The 27,485-nt window shown below is 43.4% G+C and overlaps 2 protein-coding genes across 17 annotated transcripts in view; one reads left to right on the forward strand and one right to left on the reverse strand.

Moving 5' to 3' along the window:
• Positions 1 to 518, forward strand: part of dlec1 (DLEC1 cilia and flagella associated protein) — a gene marked incomplete at its 5' end in the record, with an annotated part of 148,357 nt that extends 147,839 nt beyond the window's left edge. The window contains one exon of the mRNA XM_029744506.1: positions 58 to 518. Within this exon, the coding sequence (XP_029600366.1) occupies positions 58 to 184 (127 nt within the window). The remainder of the gene's footprint in view (positions 1 to 57) is intronic.
• A 2,042-nt stretch (positions 519 to 2,560) lies between these two features.
• The window catches only part of acaa1 (acetyl-CoA acyltransferase 1), a 30,421-nt gene continuing 5,496 nt past the window's right edge, over positions 2,561 to 27,485 (reverse strand). Inside the window, exons 2-13 of one of the 16 annotated variants that reach the window (XR_003873989.1) lie at positions 27,079 to 27,172; positions 26,943 to 27,000; positions 26,777 to 26,856; positions 26,595 to 26,637; positions 26,334 to 26,432; positions 25,091 to 25,171; positions 21,013 to 21,203; positions 20,715 to 20,894; positions 20,492 to 20,547; positions 4,083 to 4,228; positions 3,453 to 3,962; positions 2,561 to 3,068 (exon numbers count right to left, since the gene is read on the reverse strand). Coding sequence is in view for 1 of the 16 variants with exons in the window: in XM_029744515.1 (XP_029600375.1) it covers positions 3,887 to 3,962; positions 4,083 to 4,228; positions 20,492 to 20,547; positions 20,715 to 20,894; positions 21,013 to 21,203; positions 25,091 to 25,171; positions 26,334 to 26,432; positions 26,595 to 26,637; positions 26,777 to 26,856; positions 26,943 to 27,000; positions 27,079 to 27,172 (1,104 nt within the window). In the remaining 15 variants the exon portion in view is untranslated. Of the gene's footprint in view, positions 3,963 to 4,082; positions 4,229 to 20,491; positions 20,548 to 20,714; positions 20,895 to 21,012; positions 21,204 to 25,090; positions 25,172 to 26,333; positions 26,433 to 26,594; positions 26,638 to 26,776; positions 26,857 to 26,942; positions 27,001 to 27,078; positions 27,173 to 27,485 lie in introns of all 16 variants that reach the window. The other 15 variants (XR_003873990.1, XR_003873988.1, XR_003873987.1 and 12 more) reach the window with 15 other exon arrangements.

Here is a 27,485-nt window from a genome sequence, read left to right on the forward strand (position 1 = left end):
TGACAATATAACGCTATCATTACTTGTTCTCTACCAAGTCTAATTTGTCTCCTGTAGCAACGAGAGGGAGTTCCAAGCCACCGCCGTAGTAAAGGGGGTCCTGGGGGAGCCCCCTTTATCGCTACACGTCCAGGGAAGCGGCTCCTTCGACGAGAGATTTGTGTCTCTACTAGCCGACATTTAGCAGGAGTCTCAGAGGACAGGACTTTAACCTGAGAACACTGTCAACAGTTTTGTGCACTCTTTGCATGCATTTATCACGTCTTGTACTTAGTTAATAGCACAGGAGGTTGGTGGCACCTTAATTAGGGAGAATGGGCTGGTGGTAATGACTGGAGCGGAATAGGTGGAATGGCATTAAATACATCAAACACATGGTTTCCATGTGTTTGATGCCATTCCGTTTGCTCTGTTCCAGCCATTACTTGGAGCTGTCCTCTCCTCCACAGCCTCCACTGGTGTATATGATGTTACTGTGTTCGTTGTTGGTTTATGGAAATGAACAATTCAACTATTCACAAGTGTTTCTGTGTTTTTATTGAGCGTTACGCTGGCCTAGAGCTTTCAATGGACTGTTAGAACACAACTCATGATTCACAACCAGTCCATACCATCACCAGTCCAAGGTCAAAGATGATTTACTGTTTTATAATACTGGTATTCTGAACAGAAAGACCTGCATCTGATACCACATTCTGTCACATTCATCAAAATATGTAAATACACTTTGGAAAAAGGAAGAAAATGTTGGAAGTCAGGCAAAAAGGACATTGTCGAAGTTTAATTTAGTAAAACAAAAGCTGCGAAAGGAGAGTTGAAAATAAAGGGAAGGGAGGAACAGATTTATATATTTTTTATTAAATTTTTTCACCTTTATTTAACCAGGTAGGCTAGTTGAGAACATGTTCTCATTTACAACTGCGACCTGGCCAAGATAAAGCAAAGCAGTTCGACACATACAACACAGAATTACACATTGAATAAACAAAACATAGTCAATAATACAGTAGAACAAAAGATACATCTATATACAGTGAGTGCAAATGAGGTAAGATAAGGGAGTTAAGGCAATAAATAGGCCATGGTGGCGAAGTAATTACAATATAGCAATTAAACACTGGAATGGTAGACATGCAGAAGATGAATGTGCTAGTAGAGATGCAAAGGAGCAAGATAAATAAATAAATACATTATGGGGATGAGGTAGGTAGATGGGCTGTTTACAGATGGGCTATGTACAGGTGCAGTGATCTGTGAGCTGCTCTGACAGCTGGTGCTTAAAGTTAGTGAGGGAGATATGTCTCCAGCTTCAGTGATTTTTGCAGTTCGTTACAGTCATTGGCAGCAGAGAACTGGAAGGAAAGATGACCAAAGGAGGAATTGGCTTTGGGGATGACCAGAGAGATATACCTGCTGGAGCGCATGCAACGAGTGGGTGCTGCTATGGTGACCAGCGAGCTGAGATGAGGCGGGGCTTTACCTAGCAGGGTCTTGTAGATGACCTGGAGCCAGTGGGTCTGGCGACGAGTATGAAGCGAGGGCCAACCAACGAGAGTGTACAGGTCGCAGTGGTGGGTAGTATATGGGGCTTTGGTGACAAAACATATGGCACTGTGATAGACTGCATCCAGTTTGCTGAGTAGAGTGTTGGAGGCTAAGATCAATAGAAATGTCAAACACACAAACTGAGTGTGGGGATGGTGGAAGAACATCACTGGGTCCTATTTAAATGAGGCTATTTTGTAAATGACATTGCCGAAGTCAAGGATCGGTAGGATAGTCCGTTTTACGAGGGTATGTTTGGAATGTGTTTGGAAATTTGGCCTATATATGAACTACATGTATCAACTTTCACAGTGAAGGCTTTTATTTATACATTGTGTGTGAATGAATTGAACATCGCCAAATGCATCACTAAAAAATATTGTGCCTATTTAATGCAACCCTGTTAATAGAAGGGAAAGCATCATACAGCTGACCTAACCGCTTGGAACAAGTTCCCTTCTCATCCAGAGCCGAGAAACACAACTGCAGGTTAGCAGTTTAGCTCCCATCTGAAGGCTGGGGGTATTTAGGAAGTACTGTTTACTCCCATCTGAAGGCTGGGGGCCTTTAGGAAGTACTGTTTACTCCCATCTGAAGGCTGGGGGCATTTAGGAAGTACTGTTTACTCCCATCTGAAGGCTGGGGGGGTATTTAGGAAGTACTGTTTACTCCCATCTGAAGGCTGGGGGGCATTTAGGAAGTACTGTTTACTCCCATCTGAAGGCTGGGGGGCATTTAGGAAGTACTGTTTACTCCCATCTGAAGGCTGGGGGCATTTAGGAAGTACTGTTTACTCCCATCTGAAGGCTGGGGGGCATTTAGGACGCCTTCTACTGCGGACCGCTAAAATATCCTAATGATTATGATCACACTTCCTCAATTCAAATATTATGGCGTCATTATACCAAAGATGGTTTGGTTTTGAATCTTAGGAACGAAGCTGGAGTTATCAGTGTTGTCTGTTATCGCCAGGACTTGTTGAAATATCTTCACGCCTATAAAAAAAACTCCAGGCTTCTGTCATAACTGAATTTATTGAAAAAAAGTAAGAATTACAGGGGTGAATTTGGAAAAACTAATCCCATCCCAGTCGTCCTCTTGAATAATGGACATTCTAGAGTAATAATTACATAACCAACGTTCTCTAGTAATACTACTGCAAATAGTGTTTAACTAATCTACCCCATGTTATTCCATATCACCTTCTAACTAATCTACCCCATGTTATTCCATATCACCTTCTAACTATTCTACCCCATGTTATTCCATATCACCTTCTAACTATTCTACCCCATGTTATTCCATATCACCTTTAACTAATCTACCCCATGTTATTCCATATCACCTTTAACTAATCTACCCCATGTTATTCCATATCACCTTTAACTAATCTACCCCATGTTATTCCATATCACCTTCTAACTAATCTACCCCATGTTATTCCATATCACCTTCTAACTATTCTACCCCATGTTATTCCACATCACCTTCTAACTAATCTACCCCATGTTATTCCATATCACCTTCTACCCCATGTTATTCCATATCACCTTTAACTAATCTACCCCATGTTATTCCATATCACCTTTAACTAATCTACCCCATGTTATTCCATATCACCTTCTAACTAATCTACCCCATGTTATTCCATATCACCTTCTAACTATTCTACCCCATGTTATTCCACATCACCTTCTAACTATTCTACCCCATGTTATTCCATATCACCTTCTAACTATTCTACCCCATGTTATTCCATATCACCTTTAACTAATCTACCCCATGTTATTCCATATCACCTTCTAACTATTCTACCCCATGTTATTCCACATCACCTTCTAACTATTCTACCCCATGTTATTCCACATCACCTTCTAACTATTCTACCCCATGTTATTCCATATCACCTTCTAACTATTCTACCCCATGTTATTCCACATCACCTTCTACCCCATGTTATTCCATATCACTCTTTTAGCCCCTAACATTGAAAATTTCAAACAAAATCACATATTTACAGCTTGATTTGTACAGCGGTATATCAAAGCGCAATGATGCATTGCTTTCCTGAAATGCAAGGCACTTAAAGATTTACCAGACTTTGGCAAGGCATTAACATACAGTAATCTACAGAATGATTAACCAGTCCATTCTCGTGCTGTCATTTATATGGAATCCAAAAAACATGCCCTCTCTGATGAATCACACGACTGACGACCTGTTAGTACTCAATAGACAGGGCAGGAACACCTCAACGGTTAATCAACAGCTGATTCTGTCAAAGGTGTACGAAGCATCACAGTGTGAACCTTTCATCAATATTGTTATTGATCAGCTCCCTCTAAGGTCCAGGGTACTCAAATACTGCTGCAGCTCCCATCCCTGTTCCGATGCACATGGACACCACGCCATAGGCCCTGGGGAACACAACATGGGTTATGGTAAACAAGGCTAGGGATGAGACTACTTTCTAGACTCTATAGTAGATATAAGAGGAAATACGATTGAGGATTCGATGAGACTAGACATATTCTTACCTCCTGCCCCTGCGTTTGAGTTCGTTGAGCAGGGTGACAACCTGACGGGCCCCGGTGCAGCCCAGAGGGTGACCCAGGGCGATGGCACCTCCGTTCGGGTTTACCTTCTCCATGGGGATCCCCAGCTTCTCCACGCAATACACAGCCTGGGACACGCATAGTAAAAACAGTCAAAAGTTTGGACACACATACTCATTCAAGGATTTATCTTTTTTCTACATTGTACATTGGCCCGAAGACAGGAACAAGTCCCGCTATGACCTCTTCAGAGTCATCAAACGAGCGAAAGGACAACATGGGAATAAAGTGGAATCATATAACACAGGCTCTGATGCTCACCACGTGGCAGGGGGCTACAGTCCATTATGGATTACAGAGGAAGACCCAGCCGTGATCAGCCCAACGATGCCTCTCTACCTGACCAACTCAATGCATTTTATGCACGTTTTGACAAGAAATATATTGAGCCGGTTGTGAGAGCCGTCACCGCCCCAAAGGACTGGGTGACCTCGCTCTCTGAGGCCGACGTGAGAAGTGTCTTTAATCAGGTCAACACCCTCATAACAGCTGGCATTCATATTCACGGTAATGTCAATCTCTCCTTGTCCCAGTCTGTAATGTTTCTCTCCTTGTCCCAGTCTGTAATGTCCAATCTCTCCTTATCCCAGTCTGTAATATCCAATCTCTCCTTGTCCCAGTCTGTAATGTTTCTCTCCTTGTCCCAGTCTGTAATGTCCAATATCTCCTTGTCCCAGTCTGTAATGATTCTCTCATTGTCCCAGTCTGTAATGTCCAACCTCTCCTTGTCCCAGTCTGTAATGTTTCTCTCCTTGTCCCAGTCTGTAATGTCCAACCTCTCCTTGTCCCAGTCTGTAATGTCCAATCTCTCCTTATCCAGTCTGTAATGTCCAATCTATCCTTGTCCCAGTCTGTAATGTTTCTCTCCTTGTCCCAGTCTGTAATGTCTAACCTCTCCTTGTCCCAGTCTGTAATGTCCAATCTCTCCTTGTCCCAGTCTGTAATGTCCAATCTCTCCTTGTCCCAGTCTGTAATGTCCAATCTCTCCTTATCCAGTCTGTAATGTCCAATCTCTCCTTGTCCCAGTCTGTAATGTCCAATCTCTCCTTGTCCCAGTCTGTAATGTCCAATCTCTCCTTGTCCCAGTCTGTAATGTCCAATCTCTCCTTATCCCAGTCTGTAATGTCCAATCTCTCCTTGTCCCAGTCTGTAATGTCCAATCTCTCCTTATCCCAGTCTGTAATGTTTCTCTCCTTGACCCAGTCTGTAATGTTTCTCTCCTTAACCCAGTCTGTAATGTCCAATCTTTCCTTGTCCCAGTGTCCCAGTCTGTAATGTCCAATCTCTCCTTGTCCCAGTGTCCCAGTCTGTAATGTCCAATCTCTCCTTGTCCAGTCTAATGTCCAGCCTCTCCTTGTCCAGTCTGTAATGTCCAATCTCTCCTTGTCCCAGTCTGTAATGTCCAATCTCTCCTTGTCCCAGTCTGTAATGTCCAATCTCTCCTTGTCCCAGTCTGTAATGTCCAATCTCTCCTTGTCCCAGTCTGTAATGTCCAATCTCTCCTTGTCCCAGTCTGTAATGTCCAATCTCTCCTTGTCCCAGTCTGTAATGTCCAATCTCTCCTTATCGCAGTCTGTAATGTCAATCTCTCCTTGTCCCAGTCTGTAATGTCCAATCTCTCCTTATCGCAGTCTGTAATGTCCAATCTCTCCTTGTCCCAGTCTGTAATGTCCAATCTCTCCTTGTCCCAGTCTGTAATGATTCTCTCCTTGTCCCAGTCTGTAATGTCCAATCTCTCCTTGTCCCAGTCTGTAATGTCCACATTTAGGATGACCACAATCATCCCTGTTCCTAAGAACTCTGAGGCTTCACAGCCACAATGACTACCACCCTGTAGCCTCACAGCCACAATGACTACCACCCTGTAGCGCTCACAGCCACAATGACTACCACCCTGTAGCCCTCACAGCCAATGACTATCACCCTGTAGCGCTCACAGCCACAATGACTACCACCCTGTAGCCCTCACAGCCACAATGACTATCACCCTGTAGCGCTCACAGCCAATGACTATCACCCTGTAGCGCTCACAGCCACAATGACTACCACCCTGTAGCGCTCACAGCCACAATGACTACCACCCTGTAGCCCTCACAGCCACAATGACTATCACCCTGTAGCCCTCACAGCCAATGACTACCACCCTGTAGCGCTCACAGCCAATGACTACCACCCTGTAGCCCTCACAGCCAATGACTATCACCCTGTAGCGCTCACAGCCAATGACTATCACCCTGTAGCGCTCACAGCCACAATGACTACCACCCTGTAGCGCTCACAGCCACAATGACTACCACCCTGTAGCCCTCACAGCCAATGACTACCACCCTGTAGCCCTCACAGCCAATGACTATCACCCTGTAGCCCTCACAGCCAATGACTACCACCCTGTAGCCCTCACAGCCAATGACTATCACCCTGTAGCCCTCACAGCCAATGACTACCACCATGTAGCGCTCACAGCCACAATGACTACCACCCTGTAGCGCTCACAGCCACAATGACTACCACCCTGTAGCGCTCACAGCCACAATGACTACCACCCTGTAGCGCTCACAGCCACAATGACTATCACCCTGTAGCGCTCACAGCCACAATGACTACCACCCTGTAGCGCTCACAGCCACAATGACTACCACCCTGTAGCGCTCACAGCCAATGACTATCACCCTGTAGCGCTCACAGCCAATGACTACCACCCTGTAGCGCTCACAGCCAATGACTATCACCCTGTAGCCCTCACAGCCAATGACTACCACCCTGTAGCCCTCACAGCCAATGACTACCACCCTGTAGCGCTCACAGCCACAATGACTATCACCCTGTAGCGCTCACAGCCACAATGACTATCACCCTGTAGCCCTCACAGCCAATGACTATCACCCTGTAGCGCTCACAGCCAATGACTATCACCCTGTAGCCCTCACAGCCAATGACTATCACCCTGTAGCCCTCACAGCCAATGACTACCACCCTGTAGCCTCACAGCCAATGACTATCACCCTGTAGCGCTCACAGCCACAATGACACATCAACTCCATCTCAGACATCCTAGACCCACTCCAATTTGCATACCGCCCCAACAGATCCATAGATGACGCAATCTCATTTGCACTCCACACTGCCCTCACCCACCTAGATAAGAGGAACACCTATGTGAGAATGCTGTTCATTGACTACAGCTCAGTGTGCAACACCATTGTCCTCTCCAAGCTCGTCACCAAGCTTAAGACTCTGGGTCTGAACACCTCCCTCTGCAACTGGATCTTGGACTTTCTGGAGGCCGACCCCAGGTGGTAAGGGTAGACCACATCACCACCATGCTGACCCTCAACACAGGGGCCCCTCAGGGGTGTGTGTTTAGTCCCCTCCTGTACTCCCTGTTCAACCTTGACTGCATGGCCAGGCCCCAATACCATTATGAACTTCGCTGACGTCACGATGGTGGTAGACCTGATCACCGGTGACGATGAGTCAGCCTACAGGGAGGAGGTCAGTGACCTGGTGGTAGACCTGATCACCGGCGATGATGAGTCAGCCTATAGGGAGGAGGTCAGTGACCTGGTGGTAGACCTGATCACCGGCGATGATGAGTCAGCCTACAGGGAGGAGGTCAGTGACCTGGCAGTGTGGTGCCGGAGCAACAGCCTCTCCCTTAACGCCAGCAAGATCAAGAACCTGATCGTGGACTACAGGAAACGAAGAGGCGAGCACGCCCCCTTCTACATCAACGGGGCCGCAGTGGAGCAGGAAGACAGCTTCAAGATCCTCTGTGTCCAAATCACTAAAGACTTAAAATGGTCCAAACACACATGCAGTCGAGAAGGAGCGACAGTGTCTCTTTCCCCTCAGGAGGTTGAAAAAGGTTGGCATGGGCCCTCAAATTCTGAAAAGGTTCTCCAGCTGTACTATTGAGAAAATATTGACTGGCTGCATCACTGCTTGGTGTGGCAATAGCACCGGCCTCGATCGCATGGCACTACAGAGGGTGGTGCGGACAGCCCAGTACATCACTGGGGCCGAGCTCCCTGCCATCCAGGACCTTTATACCAGGCGGTGTGAAAAGAAGGCCCGAAAAATCGTCAAAGACTATAACCACCCAAGCCAAAGACTATTTTCTCTGCTGCCCACGGCGAGAGGTACCGGTGTAGTCTGACTGGTGCCGCACGGCAAGAGGTGCGTTTTTCTGGATTTTTTTGTTGTTTTTCTGTCTCTCACTGTTCAAATAAACCTACCATTAAAATTATAGACTGATCCTTTCTTTGTCAGTGGGCAAACGTACAAAATCAGCAGGGGATCAAATACTTTTTTCCCCCACTGTATCTACCTCCATCACTCCAGTATCCCTGTACATTGTTAATATGGTACTGACCCTGTATATAGTCTCCTTCCCCCTATTCATATCTACCGCCATCACTCCAGTATCCCTGTCCCCTTCCCCCTATACATATCTATCTCCATCACTCCAGTATCCCTGTCTCCTTCCCCCTATTCATATCTACCTCCATCACTCCAGTATCCCTGTCCCCTTCCCCCTATACATATCTACCTCCATCACTCCAGTATCCCAGTCCCCTTCCCCCTATACATATCTACCTCCATCACTCCAGTATCCCTGTCTCCTTCCCCCTATACATATCTACCTCCATCACTCCAGTATCCCTGTACATTGTTAATATGGTACTGGAACTGACTTTTAAAATATTTCCTACTTATAGTATGCTTACTTATTGTGTATTTCATATTTCCTATTATTTTGTTTTTTTTCCCTAGTAATACATTGTTATTGATTATTGATTGTTGGGTTTTGAGTTTGCAAGAAAGGCATTTCACTTGTGCATGTGACATTAAAACCATCACACTACCAGCACGATGCTTGACCGTTGGTATGAGGTCTTTGGTTTTCACCAGACATAATGGGACCCATGTCGTCCAAAAAGTTAGACTTTTGACTCATCTGTCCATAGAACGTTCTTCCAAGAGACTTGATGATCATCCAGGTGTGTTTTGGTAAACTTGAGTCAACTTTTTGAACGAGATGGGTCCCATTATGTCTGACGAAAACCAACCACCGCATTCCACATACCAATAAAAAAATAAAAAAATAAATCCTCCTTACTCCATTTGCACACACTATTCGGCGCCGACAGAGATGGCCGCCTCGCTTCACGTTCTCAGGAAACTATGCAGTATTTTTTAATTTTTTTTATGTATCATCTCTTACATTGTTACCCCAAGAAATCTTAACTTTGATTACATATACAGCCGGGAGGAACTATTGGATATAAGAGCAACGTCAACTTACCAACATTACGACCAGGAATACTACTTTCCCGAAGCAGATCCTGTTTGGCCCACCACCCAGGACAATGGATCGGATCCTAGCCGGCGACCCAAAACAACGGCGCAACAGGAGGGGCAGAAGAAGCGGTCTTCTGGTCAGGCTCCGTAGACAGGCACATTGCGCACCGCTCCCGAGTTTACTACTCGCCAACGTCCAGTCTCTTGACGACAAGGTAGACAAAATCCGAGCAAGGGTAGCCTTCCAGAGAGACATTATCAGAGTCGGTACAGCCACCCGGTTTCTTCACGCATCGCACCGACAGAAACAAACATCTCTCTGGTAAGAAGAAGGGCGGGGGGGTATGCCTTATGATTAACGAGTCATGGTGTGATCATAACAGCAGCATTCATCGTAGCGGGGGATTTTAACAAGGCTAATCTGAAAACAAGACTCCCGTCAAGGGTGCGTTCTCAGCCCTCTCCTGTACTCCCTGTTCACCCACAACTGCATGGCCATGCACGCCTCCAACTCAATCATCAAGTTTGCAGACGACACAGTGGTAGGCTTGGTTACGAACAACGACGAGACGGCCTACAGGGAGGAGGTGAGGGCCCTCGGAGTGTGGTGTCAGGAAAATAACCTCTCACTCAATGTCAACAAAACAAAGGAGATGATCGTGGACTTCAGGAAACAGTAGAGGGAGCACCCCCCTATCCACATCGACGGGACAGCAGTGGAGAAGGTGGAGAGTTTTAAGTTCCTCAGCGTACACATCACGGACAAACTGAAATGGTCCACCCACACAGACAGCGTGGTGAAGAAGGTGCAGCAGTGCCTCTTCAACCTCAGGAGGCTGAAGAAATTTGGCTTGTCACCAAAAACTTTTACAGATGCACAATCGAGAGCATCCTGTCGGGCTGTATCACCGCCTGGTACGGCAGCTGCTCCGCCGACAACCGCAAGGCTCTCCAGAGGGTAGTGAGGTCTGCACAACGCATCCCCGGGGGCAAACTACCTGCCCTCCAGGACACCTACAGCACCCGATGTCACAGGAAGACCAAAAAGATCATGAAGGACAACAACCACCCGAGCCACGGCCTGTTCACCCCGCTACCATCCAGAAGGCGAGGTTAGTACAGGTGCATCAAAGCTGGGACCAAGAGACTGAAAAACAGCTTCTATCTCAAGGCCATCAGACTGTTAAACAGCCATCACTAACATTGAGTGGCTGCTGCCAACATACTGACTCATTTCTAGCCACTTTAATAATTATGAATTGGATGTAATAAATGTATCACTAGTCACATTAAACAATGCCACTTTATATAATGTTTACATACCCTACATTACTCATCTCATATGTATATACTGTACTCTATACCATCTACTGCATCTTGCCTATGCCGTTCGGCCATCGCTCATCCATATATATTTTTATGTACATATTCTTATTCATTCCTTTACACTTGTATATAAGGTAGTTGTTGTGGAATTGCTAGATTACTTGTTAGATATTACTGCTTCTGTCTCAGGACCTGGGTGTAGGGACTTCTGTTTCCTGTTTCCGGTCACAACTTGCAGACTTGTTTACGCTGCTGTGCGTTTTTGTTGCCGTTTTTACTTTGCTACCTGACGGTTTTTACTTTTTCATTACCGTATATTTTTACTTTTTCCCTCACTCAACTTTTTTTTTTTTCCTTCAACTTTCCTACCCCGGAGGTTTTATCTGGACATGGTTCGTCAGGACTTCAAACAGCCGAAGCTAAGTAACATTAACATGATGCCTTCTAATTGCAGTCGTTGTACTCATAATATACAGGAGAACGATCGCCTTACGGCAAGGATAGCTGTGCTGCAAGCCCAGCTTCAGACGCAATCGTTAGGCAAGGGTCATTTCAGTGTAGGAAAGGATGAAACAGCGTCTGTGCCACCAGCAAGTACAGATAGTAACGTTAGTATAAACCCCCTCGCACGGTCCCCGCAGCCGGACATCTTTCTCATGGCTTCTGGAGGGAAACGCTGTAGGAATGCTCAACCGGTGTCGCTTATTCAGCCGACAGAAACTTTCAACCGGTTCTCCCCATTAAGCGAGTCGGAGTCGGAGGCCGAGACTTCTCTGGTCTCTGCTCCTCCCGTTGTGGGGTCTGAGACGCCGACGGCTCCCCCCATTAGCTCTGACAAATTGAAAACCCTAGTCATTGGCGACTCCATTACCCGCAGTATTAGACTTAAAACTAATCATCCAGCGATCATACACTGTTTACCAGGGGGCAGGGCTACCGACGTTAAGGCTAATCTAAAGACGGTGCTGGCTAAAGCTAAAACTGGCGAGTGTAGAGAGTATAGAGATATTGTTATCCACGTCGGCACCAACGATGTTAGGATGAAACAGTCAGAGGTCACCAAGCGCAATATAGCTTCAGCGTGTAAATCAGCTAGAAAGATGTGTCGGCATCGATTAATTGTCTCTGGCCCCCTCCCAGTTAGGGGGAGTGATGAGCTCTACAGCAGAGTCTCACAACTCAATCGCTGGATGAAAACTGTTTTCTGCCCCTCCCAAAAGATAGAATTTGTAGATAACTGGCCCTCTTTCTGGGATTCACCCACAAACAGGACCAAGCCTGGCCTGCTGAGGAGTGACGGACTCCATCCTAGCTGGAGGGGTGCTCTCATCTTATCTACGAACATAGACAGGGCTCTAACTCCTCTAGCTCCACAATGAAATAGGGTGCAGGCCAGGCAACAGGCTGTTAGCCAGCCTGCCAGCTTAGTGGAGTCTGCCACTAGCACAGTTAGCGTAGTCAGCTCAGCTTTCCCCATTGAGACCGTGTCTGTGCCTCGATCTAGGTTGGGCAAAATTAAAAATGCCGGTGTTCGCTTCAGTAATCTTACTAGTATAAAGACCTCCTCCATTCCTGCCATTATTGAAAGAGATTGTGATACTTCACATCTCAAAATTGGGTTACTTAATGTTAGATCCCTCACTTCCAAGGCAGTTATAGTCAATGAACTAATCACTGATCATAATCTTGATGTGATTGGCCTGACTGAAACATGGCTTAAGCCTGATGAATTTACTGTGTTAAATGAGGCCTCACCCCCTGGTTACACTAGTGACCATACCCCCAGTGCATCCGGCAAAGGCGGAGGTGTTGCTAACATTTACGATAGCAAATTTCAATTTACAAAAAAAAAAACAATGACGTTTTCGTCTTTTGAGCTTCTAGTCATGAAATCTATGCAGCCTACTCAATCACTTTTTATAGCTACTGTTTACAGGCCTCCTGGGCCATATGCAGTGTTCCTTACTGAGTTCCCTGAATTCCTATCGGATCTTGTAGTCATAGCAGATAATATTCTAATTTTTGGTGACTTTAACATTCACATGGAAAAGTCCACAGACCCACTCCAAAAGGCTTTCGGAGCCATCATCGACTCAGTGGGTTTTGTCCAACATGTCTCTGGACCTACTCACTGCCACAGTCATACTCTGGACCTAGTTTTGTCCCATGGAATAAATGTTGTGGATCTTAATGTTTTTCCTCATAATCCTGGATTATCGGACCACCATTTTATTGCGTTTACAATTGCAACAAATAATCTGCTCAGACCCCAACCAAGGAAGATTAAAAGTCGTGCTATAAATTCTCAGACAACCCAAAGATTCCTTGATGCCCTTCCAGACTCCCTCTGCCTACCCAAGGACGTCAGAGGACAAGAATCAGTTAACCACCTAACCGAGGAACTCAATTTAACCTTGCGCAATACCCTAGATGCAGTTGCACCCCTAAAAATTAAAAACATCTGTCATAAGAAACTAGCTCCCTGGTATACAGAAAATACACGAGCTCTGAAGCAAGCTTCCAGAAAATTGGAACGGAAATGGCGCCACACTAAACTGGAAGTCTTCCGACTAGCTTGGAAAGACAGTACCGTGCAGTATCGAAGAGCCCTCACTGCTGCACGATCATCCTATTTTTCCAACTTAATTGAGGAAAATAAGAACAATCCGAAATTTATTTTTGACACTGTCGCAAAGCTAACTAAAAAGCAGCATTCGCAAATGGAGGATGGCTTTCACTTCAGCAGTAATACATTTATGAACTTCTTTGAGGAAAAGATCATGATCATTAGAAAGCAAATTACGGACTCCTCTTTAAATCTGGGTATTCCTCCAGGGCTCCATTGTCCTGAGTCTGCACAACTCTGCCAGGACCTAGGATCAAGGGAGATACTAAAGTGTTTTAGTACTATATCTCTTGACATAATGATGAAAATAATCATGGCCTCCAAACCCTCAAGCTGCATACTGGACCCTATTCCAACTAAACTACTGAAAGAGCTGCTTCCTGTGCTTGGCCCTCCTATGTTGAACATAATAAACGGCTCTCTATCCACCGGATGTGTACCAAGCTCACTAAAAGTGGCAGTAATAAAGCCTCTCTTGAAAAAGCCGAATCTTGACCCAGAAATTATAAAAAACTAATCGGCCTATATCGAATCTTCCATTCCTCTCAAAAATTTTAGAAAAAGTTGTTGCGCAGCAACTCACTGCCTTCCTGAAGACAAACAATGTATACGAAACGCTTCAGTCTGGTTTTAGACCCCATCATAGCACTGAGACTGCACTTGTGAAGGTGGTAAATGACCTTTTAATGACGTCAGACCGAGGCTCTGCATCTGTCCTCATGCTCCTAGATCTTAGTGCCGCTTTTGATACCATCGATCACCACATTCTTTTGGAGAGATTGGAAACCCAAATTGGTCTACATGGACAAGTTCTGGCCTGGTTTAGATCTTATCTGTCGGAAAGATATCAGTTTGTCTCTGTGAATGGTTCGTCCTCTGACAAATCAATTGTAAATTTCGGTGTTCCTCAAGGTTCCGTTCTAGGACCACTATTGTTTTCACTATATATTTTACCTCTTGGGGATGTCATTCGAAAACATAATGTTAAATTTCACTGCTATGCGGACGACACACAGCTGTACATTTCAATGAAACATGGTGAAGCCCCAAAATTGCCCTCGCTAGAAGCCTGTGTTTCAGACATAAGGAAGTGGATGGCTGCAAATTATCTACTTTTAAACTCGGACAAAACAGAGATGCTTGTCCTAGGTCCCAAGAAACAAAGAGATCTTCTGTTGAATCTGACAATTAATCTGGATGGTTGTACAGTCGTCTCAAATAAAACTGTGAAGGACCTCGGCGTTACTCTGGACCCTGATCTCTCTTTTGAAGAACATATCAAGACTGCTTCAAGGACAGCTTTTTTCCATCTACGTAACATTGCAAAAATCAGAAACTTAGTGTCCAAAAATGACGCAGAAAAATTAATCCATGCTTTTGTTACTTCTAGGCTCGACTACTGCAATGCTCTACTTTCCGGCTACCCGGATAAAGCACTAAACAAACTTCAGTTAGTGCTAAATACGGCTGCTAGAATCCTGACTAGAACCAAAAAAATTGATCATATTACTCCAGTGCTAGCCTCCCTACACTGGCTTCCTGTTAAGGCAAGGGCTGATTTCAAGGTTTTACTGCTAACCTACAAAGCATTACATGGGCTTGCTCCTACCTATCTTTCCGATTTGGTCCTGCCGTACATACCTACACGTACGCTACGGTCACAAGACGCAGGCCTCCTAATTGTCCCTAGAATTTCTAAGCAAACGGCTGGAGGTAGGGCTTTCTCCTATAGAGCTCCATTTTTATGGAATGGTCTGCCTACCCATGTGAGAGACGCAGACTCAGTCTCAACCTTTAAGTCTTTACAGAAGACTTATCTCTTCAGTAGGTCCTATGATTAAGTATAGTCTGGCCCAGGAGTGTGAAGGTGAACGGAAAGGCTGGAGCAACGAACCGCCCTTGCTGTCTCTGCCTTGTCGGTTCCCCTCTTCCCACTGGGATTCTCTGCCTCTAACCCTTTTACAGGGGCTGAGTCACTGACTTACTGGTGTTCTTCCATGCCGTCCATGGGAGGGGTGCGTCACTTGAGTAGGTTGAGCCACTGACGTGGTCTTCCTGTCTAGGTTGGCGCCCCCCCCTTGGGTTGTGCCGTGGCGGAGATCTTTGTGGGCTATACTCGGCCTTGTCTTCGGACGGTAAGTTGGTGGTTGTAGATATCCCTCTAGTGGTGTGGGGGCTGTGCTTTGGCAAAGTGGGTGGGGTTATATCCTGCCTGTTTGGCCCTGTCCGGGGGTATCATCGGATGGGGCCACAGTGTCTTCTGATCCCTCCTGTCTCAGCCTCCAGTATTTATGCTGCAGTAGTTTATGTGTCGGGGGGCTAGGGTCAGTCTGTTACATCTGGAGTATTCTCTTGTCTTATCCGGTGTCCTGTGTGAATGTAAATATGCTCTCTCTAATTCTCTCTTTCTCTCTTTCTTTCTTTCTCTCGGAGGACCTGAGCCCTAGGACCATGCCTCAGGACTACCTGGCATGATGACTCCTTGCTGTCCCCAGTCCACCTGGCCATGCTGCTGCTCCAGTTTCAACTGTTCTGCCTGCGGCTACGGAACCCTGACCTGTTCACCGGACGTGCTTGTTGCACCCTCGACAATTACTATGATTATTATTATTTGACCATGCTGGTCATTTACAAACATTTTAACATCTTGACCATGTTCTGTTATAATATCCACCCGGCACAGCCAGAAGAGGACTGGCCACCCCTCATAGCCTGGTTCCTCTCTAGGTTTCTTCCTAGGTTTTTGGCCTTTCTCAGGAGTTTTTCCTAGGGAGTTTTTCCCAGCCACCGTGCTTCTTTCACATGCATTGCTTGCTGTTTGGGGTTTTAGGCTGGGTTTCTGTACAGCACTTTGAGATTTCAGCTGATGTACGAAGGGCTATATAAATAAATTTGATTTGATTTGATTTGTTTAACTCTGGGTTGTTGTTTTTGTCGCACTGCTTTGCTTTATCTTGGCCAGGTCGCAGTTGTAAATGAGAACTTGTTCTCAACTAGCCTACCTGGTTAATAAAGGTGAATTAAAACAATTTAAAATAAACCTTTGTTGGCATAATTGATCTCTTTCAGGTAGAGAGTACACCTGGCATACCCCTTTATATCCACTGTATTGAAGAAGTGAGAAAGAGAGAAAGTGTGTGGTGTTCCTTTCACCTCTATAGAGGCGTTTAAGCCAGGCCCAGCACCAGCTACACTGGTTTAACAGGGAACGCCTCATTCTCACCTCATTCTCTCATTCTGAAACTTAACCACATTGTGTAGAGGGAAAACATCAGTTCACATGTAGTGGTTAGTTCTTAATCTAGTTAACATTTCACACAGATTGCCAGGGTCCAGTAAGCAATTAATGCATTATAACTTGATCAGATCTACACAAATCACGTAGGTCACCTATTTTGGATTAAAAACGCAGAATTTCGCCTAGTTTGCATCCCTGATTAATGGATATATCCAAAGAAATGGCAATAGAAACAAAGGTAAAACAAAGTAGTTTGCAGTTATTTCAGCTGCTGGATGTGATTGTGGGTTAGTTTTAGTTGGCTAGCAAAGGATAAGTAACGTTAGTCTTAACCTAGCTATCTTCCATAATTATCCTATTGACTTGACAATCAGCTGGCTTTTGCCTATTTATAAATTATTTATTTAATCATTATTTGCTGAAGTTTGTTGCCTATTTATAAATGATTTAATAAATCATAATTTATTGTTGAAGTTCTTGACTCTCGGGGTGGCAGGTAGGTTAGAGGTTAGAGGTTAGAGCGTTGGGCCAGTAACTGAAAGGTTGCTGGATCAAATCCCCGAGCTGACAAGGTAAAAATCTGTCGTTCTGCCCGAGCAAGGCAGTTAACCCACTGTTCCCCGGGTGCCGAAGACGTGGATGTCGATTAAGGCAGCCCCCCACACCTCTCCGATTCAAAGGTTGGGTTAAATGCATTCAGTTGTACAACTGACTAGGTATTGATTGATTGAACCTTTACAAGGTTGTTTTTACAGTTGAAACTTGTTTTAAATGCAAAGAAAACACATTTTATGATTTTTTATAGGTCCAAAAAGTTGGTTGAATATACACTTGCACTTACGAGCTTAGATGGCTCTCGAATTAATCAGGTCTCTGCATATAAATACTTAGTTTATCACCCAGCCATATCCCTGTCTTTTAAAATGCATGTTGACAAACTTTGTAACCGGTAAAAATCAAGCTAGGCTTCCTCTATAGAAACAGGACATGTTTGTCCTCTACAAATAGAAGACAAATTGTGCAAGCTACTTTTATGTCTGTTATAGATTATGGGGATATTATTTACATGCATGCTACGGCATCAACACTTAAATCGCTGGATGCTGCTTATCATTGCTCACTTAGGTTTATTATGGGTGCTAGCTACAGTACTCACCACTGTGTTTTGTATCAACATGTGGGTTGGACTTCGCTGTCCGTGAGACGAGAACAACATGCTCTAGTGTTTGTCTATAAAGCACTTCTGAATTAACTACCTTCTTATTTATCATCACTTATCAACATTCATAAAACCAGGTCTCAAGCATGGATTACACTTGAGGTCCCTGCGATCTCCAAAGAGTTGGGTATGGCTGCCTTTTCCTGTTTTCCTCAACATGCATCTTGCTTATGGATTAGCCTGTTGACCAAACTTAAACTTGAGACTCTTGTCCCCCTTGCTCATTTGAAACATTTATTGGAGAATTTCTATTTTTGCATTGCTTGTAACTGCTTTGGGTAATGCAAGTTCTTGTCCTGTTAGGTGAATAACCTACAGTTGAAGTCAGTAGTTTACATACACCTTAGCCAAATACATTTAAACTCAGTTTTTCACAATTCCTGACATTTAATCCTAGTAAAAATTCCCAGTCTTAGGTCAGTTAGGATCACCGCTTTATTTTAAGAATGTGAAATGTCAGAATAATAGTAGAGAGAAATATTTATTTCAGCTTTTATTTCATCACATTCCTAGTGGGTCAGAAGTTTACATACACTCAATTAGTATTTGGTAGCATTGCCTTTAAATTGTTTAACTTGGGTCAAACATTTCGGGTAGCCTTCCACAAGCTTCCCACAATAAGTTGGGTGAATTTTGGCCCATTCCTCCTGACAGAGCTGGTGTAACTGAGTCAGGTTTGTAGGCCTCTTTGCTCGCACACACTTTTTCAGTTCTGCCCACAAAGTTTCTATAGGATTGAGGTCAGGGCTTTGTGATGGCCACTCTAATACCTTGACTTTGTTGTCCTTAAGCCATTTTGCCACAACTTTGGAAGTATGCTTGGGGTCATTGTCCATTTGGAAGACCCAATTGCGACCAAGCTTTAACTTCCTGACTGATGTCTTGAGATGTTGCTTCAATATATCCACCTAATTTTCTGTCCTCATAATGCCATCTATTTTGTGAAGTGCACCAGTCCCTCCTGCAGCAAAGCACCCCCACAACATGATGCTGCCACCCCCGTGCTTCACGGTTGGGATGGTGTTCTTCGGCTTGGAAGCCTCCCCCTTTTTCCTCCAAACATTACAATGGTCATTATTGCCAAACAGTTCTATTTTTGTTTCATCAGACCAGAGGACATTTCTCCAAAAAGTACGATCTTTGACCCCATGTGCAGTTGTAAACTGTAGTCTGGCTTTTTTTTATGGCGGTTTTGAAGCAGTGGCTTCTTCCTTGCTGAGCGGCCTTTCAGGTTATGTCGATATAGGACTCGTTTTACTGTGGATATAGATACTTTTGTACCCATTTCCTCCAGCATCTTCACAAGGTCCTTTGCTGATGTTCTGGGATTGATTTGCACTTTTCACACCAAAGTACGTTCATCTCTAGGAGACAGAACACGTCTCCTTCCTAAGCGGTATGACGGCTGCGTGGTCCCATGGTGTTTATACTTGCATACTATTGTTTGTACAGATGAACGTGGTACCTTCAGGCGTTTGAAAATTGCTCCCAAGGATGAAGCAGACTTGTGGATGTCTACAATTTTCTTTCTGAGGTCTTGGCTGATTTCTTTTGATTTTCCCATGATGTCAAGCAAAGAGGCACTGAGTTTTAAGGTAGGCCTTGAAATACATGCACAGGTACACCTCCAAATTAGCCAATCAGAAGCTTCTAAAGCCATGACATCATTTTCTGGAATTTTCCAAGCTGTTTAAAGGCACAGTCAACTTAGTGTATGTAAACTTCTGACCCACTGGAATTGTGATACAGTGAATTATAAGTGAAATAATCTGTCGATAAACAATTGTTGGAAAAATGACTTGTGTCATGCACAAAGTAGATGTCCTAACCGACTTGCCAACACTATAGTTTGTTAACAAGAAATTTGTGGAGTGGTTGAAAAGGGAGTTTTAATGACTCCAACCTAAGTGCATGTAAACTTCCGACTTCAACTGTATGTGTAATTGTAACAATCTGCTGTTGTATTTTTTTGTGTTATCTGTGATCATTTTGTTTTGTTTGTCTTGTGCAATTTCTTAATCATTGTACCTAAACTATGTGTAAACATGTAAACATATGCAGGGCCCAGCTGTAAAAGAGACCTTGGTCTCAGTCTTTGTTCCTTGTTGACATAAAGGTATAGTAATTTAACTAGGCAAGTCAGTTAAGAACAAATTCTTATTTACAATGACAGACTACCGGGGAACAGTGGGTTAACTGCCTTGTTCAGGGGCATAACGACAGAACGATAATTATAACAGGTAACCCCCCTTTCATCATCGAACCTCTGCTAGGTAGCTAAATGCCAATGATTTGTTTAGCATAGCAACGTGGAATGAATAGAACGAACGACTGGATCAAAACATGAGAATAGAATTAGAGACCAGCCTGTTGCTTAGCGACTTCAAAACCAACAACTGGCTTTTGCCCGGACTATATCATCTTGTATAAGGATGAAATCAAAATTATTTACTCATTAAAATGACTTTTTTTTTTTTTATAAAAAAAACATGTAGTTCGTCTTCTTTTAAATAGGTTGAAAACCGTTATTATAAAAGCAATAAGGCCCTTGAAACTTAGAGAGGAACAAGGCTGTCTGTCTGTCTGTGTCCAAAGTACTACTACTCTATACAGAGACTCACCTGGCTGGCGAACGCCTCGTTGATTTCAAACACATCAATATCAGCTACAGTCAGACCTGCGGAGATGACGGAGTTCGTTAAAGACCCTTTTAGCAGAACAGATAAATCAAAAGGTGTCCGGCGTCCCAGAACCGCTACCCAGAACCAAATGTCACGTGCAATAACATACAGAACACGTCCATGTGGATCCAAGCTCTAAAGATCTGGAGTGGTCTATACTCACCGGCCTGCCTCAGAGCAGCAGGGATGGCATAGGCTGGTCCGATACCCATGACGTCAGGGGGTACCCCCACCACCGCACTGGCCTTCAGCACCCCCAGGACTGGCAGAGACAGGGACTCCACCACGGACCTCCTGCCAACCAGCACCGCTGCTGCACCGTCACTCACCTGGCTGGAGTTACCTGGACCAGGGGAGAGGACCACGTCAGCTGGGGCAGAGAGATGGAGTGTGTGTGTGTGTGTGTGTGTGTGTGTGTGTGTGTGTGTGTGTGTGTGTGTGTGTGTGTGTGATCTCCCCACCTGCGGTGGTGCTGCCGTCAGGTTTGAAAGCCCCTCGGAGTTTGGTCAGCCCAGCCAGCGTGGTACTGGGCCGGATCCCATCGTCCTTGGTTACGGTAACCGTACGTTCAGAGCCGTCCTCGTCAACAAACTTTGTGGTTACTGGGCAGATCTCCTGGTCAAATATCCCCTGCTTCTGAGCCTGGCTGGCCCTGGGAGGAGGCTGACAGTTACAGGCTGTCTGGAAGAACAGGGCACTGAATACATCTCTAGTGCACTACAGGGCTCTGGTCAAAAGTAGTGCACTACAGGACTCTGGTCAAAAGTAGTGCACTATAGGGTGCCATTTGGGACGTAGCCCATAACAACAGCAGGAGAGTGGATAACAGCTCCATGGTAATATAATAACAGAGTGGATAACAGCTCCATGGTAATAACAGAGTGGATAACAGCTCCATGGTAATATAATAACAGAGTGGATAACAGCTCCATGGTAATATAATAACAGAGTGGATAACAGCTCCATGGTAATAACAGAGTGGATAACAGCTCCATGGTAATAACAGAGTGGATAACAGCTCCATGGTAATATAATAACAGAGTGGATAACAGCTCCATGGTAATAACAGAGTGGATAACAGCTCCATGGTAATATAATAACAGAGTGGATAACAGCTCCATGGTAATATTATAACAGAGTGGATAACAGCTCCATGGTAATATTATAACAGAGTGGATAACAGCTCCATGGTAATATAATAACAGAGTGGATAACAGCTCCATGGTAATATAATAACAGAGTGGATAACAGCTCCATGGTAATAACAGAGTGGATAACAGCTCCATGGTAATAACAGAGTGGATAACAGCTCCATGGTAATATAATAACAGAGTGGATAACAGCTCCATGGTAATAACAGAGTGGATAACAGCTCCATGGTAATATAATAACAGAGTGGATAACAGCTCCATGGTAATATTATAACAGAGTGGATAACAGCTCCATGGTAATATTATAACAGAGTGGATAACAGCTCCATGGTAATATAATAACAGAGTGGATAACAGCTCCATGGTAATATAATAACAGAGTGGATAACAGCTCCATGGTAATATAAAAACAGAGTGGATAACAGCTCCATGGTAATAACAGAGTGGATAACAGCTCCATGGTAATATAATAACAGAGTGGATAACAGCTCCATGGTAATATAATAACAGAGTGGATAACAGCTCCATGGTAATATAATAACAGAGTGGATAACAGCTCCATGGTAATATAATAACAGAGTGGATAACAGCTCCATGGTAATATAATAACAGAGTGGATAACAGCTCCATGGTAATATAATAACAGAGTGGATAACAGCTCCATGGTAATCAACAGAGTGGATAACAGCTCCATGGTAATATAATAACAGAGTGGATAACAGCTCCATGGTAATATATAACAGAGTGGATAACAGCTCCATGGTAATATAATAACAGAGTGGATAACAGCTCCATGGTAATATAATAACAGAGTGGATAACAGCTCCATGGTAATATAATAACAGAGTGGATAACAGCTCCATGGTAATATAATAACAGAGTGGATAACAGCTCCATGGTAATATAATAACAGAGTGGATAACAGCTCCATGGTAATAACAGAGTGGATAACAGCTCCATGGTAATAACAGAGTGGATAACAGCTCCATGGTAATATAATAACAGAGTGGATAACAGCTCCATGGTAATATTATAACAGAGTGGATAACAGCTCCATGGTAATATTATAACAGAGTGGATAACAGCTCCATGGTAATATAATAACAGAGTGGATAACAGCTCCATGGTAATATAATAACAGAGTGGATAACAGCTCCATGGTAATATAATAACAGAGTGGATAACAGCTCCATGGTAATATAATAACAGAGTGGATAACAGCTCCATGGTAATATAATAACAGAGTGGATAAAGCTCCATGGTAATATAATAACAGAGTGGATAACAGCTCCACAGGTAAATATTATAACAGAGTGGTACAGCTCCATGGTAATAATACAGAGTGGATAACAGCTCCATGGTAATATAATAACAGAGTGGATAACCAGCTCCATGGTAATATAATAACAGAGTGGATAACAGCTCCATGTAATATATAACAGAGTGGATAACAGCTCCATGGTAATATAATAACAGAGTGGATAACAGCTCCATGGTAATATAATAACAGAGTGGATAACAGCTCCATGGTAATATAATAACAGAGTGGATAACAGCTCCATGGTAATATAATAACAGAGTGGATAACAGCTCCATGGTAATATATAACAGAGTGGCTAACAGCTCCATGGTAATATTAATAACAGAGTGGATAACAGCTCCATGGTAATATAATAACAGAGTGGATAACAGCTCCATGGTAATATAATAACAGAGTGGATAACAGCTCCATGGTAATATAATAACAGAGTGGATAACAGCTCCATGGTAATATAATATCAGAGTGGATAACAGCTCCATGGTAATATAATAACAGAGTGGATAACAGCTCCATGGTAATAACAGAGTGGATAACAGCTCCATGGTAATATAATAACAGAGTGGATAACAGCTCCATGGTAATATAATAACAGAGTGGATAACAGCTCCATGGTAATAACAGAGTGGATAACAGCTCCATGGTAATATAATAACAGAGTGGATAACAGCTCCATGGTAATATAATATCAGAGTGGATAACAGCTCCATGGTAATATAATAACAGAGTGGATAACAGCTCCATGGTAATATTATAACAGAGTGGATAACAGCTCCATGGTAATATAATAACAGAGTGGATAACAGCTCCATGGTAATATAATAACAGAGTGGATAACAGCTCCATGGTAATATAATAACAGAGTGGATAACAGCTCCATGGTAATATAATATCAGAGTGGATAACAGCTCCATGGTAATATAATATCAGAGCGGATAACAGCTCCATGGTAATATAATATCAGAGCGGATAACAGCTCCATGGTAATATAATATCAGAGCGGATAACAGCTCCATGGTAATATAATAACAGAGTGGATAACAGCTCCATGGTAATATTATAACAGAGTGGATAACAGCTCCATGGTAATATAATAACAGAGTGGATAACAGCTCCATGGTAATATTATAACAGAGTGGATAACAGCTCAATGGTAATAACAGAGTGGATAACAGCTCCATGGTAATATAATAACAGAGTGGATAACAGCTCCATGGTAATATTATAACAGTGGATAACAGCTCCATGGTAATATAATAACAGAGTGGATAACAGCTCCATGGTAATATAATAACAGAGTGGATAACAGCTCCATGGTAATATAATAACAGAGTGGATAACAGCTCCATGGTAATATAATAACAGAGTGGATAACAGCTCCATGGTAATATAATAACAGAGTGGATAACAGCTCCATGGTAATATAATATCAGAGTGGATAACAGCTCCATGGTAATATAATAACAGAGTGGATAACAGCTCCATGGTAATAACAGAGTGGATAACAGCTCCATGGTAATATAATAACAGAGTGGATAACAGCTCCATGGTAATAACAGAGTGGATAACAGCTCCATGGTAATAACAGAGTGGATAACAGCTCCATGGTAATATAATAACAGAGTGGATAACAGCTCCATGGTAATATAATAACAGAGTGGATAACAGCTCCATGGTAATATAATAACAGAGTGGATAACAGCTCCATGGTAATATTATAACAGAGTGGATAACAGCTCCATGGTAATATAATAACAGAGTGGATAACAGCTCCATGGTAATATAATAACAGAGTGGATAACAGCTCCATGGTAATATAATAACAGAGTGGATAACAGCTCCATGGTAATATAATATCAGAGTGGATAACAGCTCCATGGTAATATAATAACAGAGTGGATAACAGCTCCATGGTAATATAATAACAGAGTGGATAACAGCTCCATGGTAATATAATAACAGAGTGGATAACAGCTCCATGGTAATAACAGAGTGGATAACAGCTCCATGGTAATATAATAACAGCGTGGATAACAGCTCCATGGTAATATAATAACAGAATTCTCTTACTTCTGCTGAGAGCTGAAGGCGAACGCATCCTGCTTCTTTCTGGAGACACCGAACCGCTCTGCCACATTCTCTGAGGTGATGCTGTAACACACAGGTTATTATACGGTGACCCACACCACAGCCGGGCACATTATCAACACAGACAACAACCCTGCAGTCAGTCCCACAGAGAGACGCTGAATTGATATTCACAGTAGTAGTACAATGTGGTACAGAGAGAGCAGCCACCGATCACAGGCACTACCCCTGTTACTACGGTTACCACTGTGTTCCACTGTGAGACTAATCTGACTCAGAATAAATGCTGCATGGGGCAAAGGTCAGAAAAACCTTCTGTATTATAACGGTTGATAATGTACTTTGTTCAGAGGAACAGGAAAACATTCTGTATTGAACAGGAAAACATTCTGTATAACTGCTGATAATGAACTGTGTTCAGGGGAATAACACACTGAGCTAGCATTAAACTGGATACGTTGTTGCAAACTTGCAATACCCAACATACATTTCAAATTCTCTGTGAAACTTTCTAATCAGCCTTTGTCAACGACATTGCCCGCTAGATTTGTAGATGCAAATTCATATAGCATCATATAGCCTAGCCATAAGAGCGTCTGCTAAATGACTAAAATGACTAAAATGTAAATAATGGATATAGCACTATATAGCCTAGCCATAACTCATATAGCATCATATAGCCTAGCCATAATTCACATAGCACTATATAGCCTAGCCATAACTAACATAGCATCATATAGCCTAGCCATAATTCACATAGCATCATATAGCCTAGCCATAACTGATATAGCATCATATAGCCTAGCCATAACTCATATAGCATCATATAGCCTAGCCATAACTCACATAGCATCATATAGCCTAGCCATAATTCACATAGCACTATAGAGCCTAGCCATAATTCACATAGCACTATAGAGCCTAGCCATAATTCACATAGCATCATATAGCCTAGCCATAATTCACATAGCATCATATAGCCTAGCCATAATTCACATAGCATCATATAGCCTAGCCATAATTCACATAGCATCATATAGCCTAGCCATAATTCACATAGCATCATATAGCCTAGACATAATTCATATAGCATCATATAGCCTAGCCATAATTCACATAGCATCATCTAGCCATAATTCACATAGCATCATATAGCCTAGCCATAATTCACATAGCACTATAGAGCCTAGCCATAATTGATATAAATGGTTATGCACAACCTTACCCCATAGGTATGACACAGTCTCTAGCCTTCTCGAAGTCCATAAGTCTGGCGCTCACATCGCCTGGTTCCCCAGCGTCACGCAGCGACATGCTCTCTACTCTGGAGACAAGACAAAATAACAGCAGCTTTTAGGAGCCTGGACTGGGTCAGCAGGTTATAGGTTCAACTTCTATACTGTTCAGGAACCTGGACTTTATATTAATAGTGAAACATGATCCATTCTTAAAGGCATACAAGGTTAAAACAGGAGACTATACTAACCCACAGGCCAGACCCATATCATATGACCCACTCCTGATGGCTCCTGGAACATAGAGAGAACACATGTTAACCTAACCATGGTGGTGTGGAAGATCCTAAAGGTGGAGCCACACATGAGGGCTAAAGAGTTCATCTAGTTACATAGGCCTACACACTAACACTGTACTATGTGGGATTATTACCTGCGATGTTAAACAGAGCCTGTAGACCAGAGGAACACATCCTGTTGACGGTGTAGACAGGGACAGTTTCTGGGAACTCACTAGGAAATACATACATTCCTGGTTAAAACCCTTCAGTGCCATTCTATTTACCTGTGAGTCATATCTAACAGTATGGCAGACTCACCTGAGGAAGTGAGCCACTCTGGCCATGAGAGCACCAGCTCCAGGCTGCAGAACATTACCTAGAGGGCAGAAAAACATGACTTACAAACCCTTATCATAGGGGTCTTCTATGAGGTAGGTAGCCTCTGACTACTCACCCACACAGATGTCTCCTAGTCTCTCAGGTGACAATCCCACATCTACCAGGACCGCTGTCATCACACAACTCAACAGCTCGTCTGGAGTGGTGTCCTGACAGACAGACAGAACGTTGAGTTACCTACACATGGGTCATCCCACCTCACAAAGGAGAAGAGGATTTGACACCCACCATGTCAGATTGTTCTCAAATAGTTTCTGTAGTTAGAAACAGATACGATTAGCATTTCTGAAACATTATTTTGTTGAAAGATTACACTTTGAGAAATTAAGCTAATTGATTGCACCCAAATTGTTTATAGGATTCATATAATATTCAATAACTATAGTAGTTAAAGTCTGATTTGGACCAAATCCCTTAACAATGATTAAAACATGGTCAGAAGGCACCAATGGACCCTCCAAA

This window comes from Salmo trutta, unplaced genomic scaffold (assembly GCF_901001165.1).
Source record: "Salmo trutta unplaced genomic scaffold, fSalTru1.1, whole genome shotgun sequence".
In the NCBI taxonomy this organism is placed as follows: Eukaryota; Metazoa; Chordata; class Actinopteri; order Salmoniformes; family Salmonidae; genus Salmo; species Salmo trutta.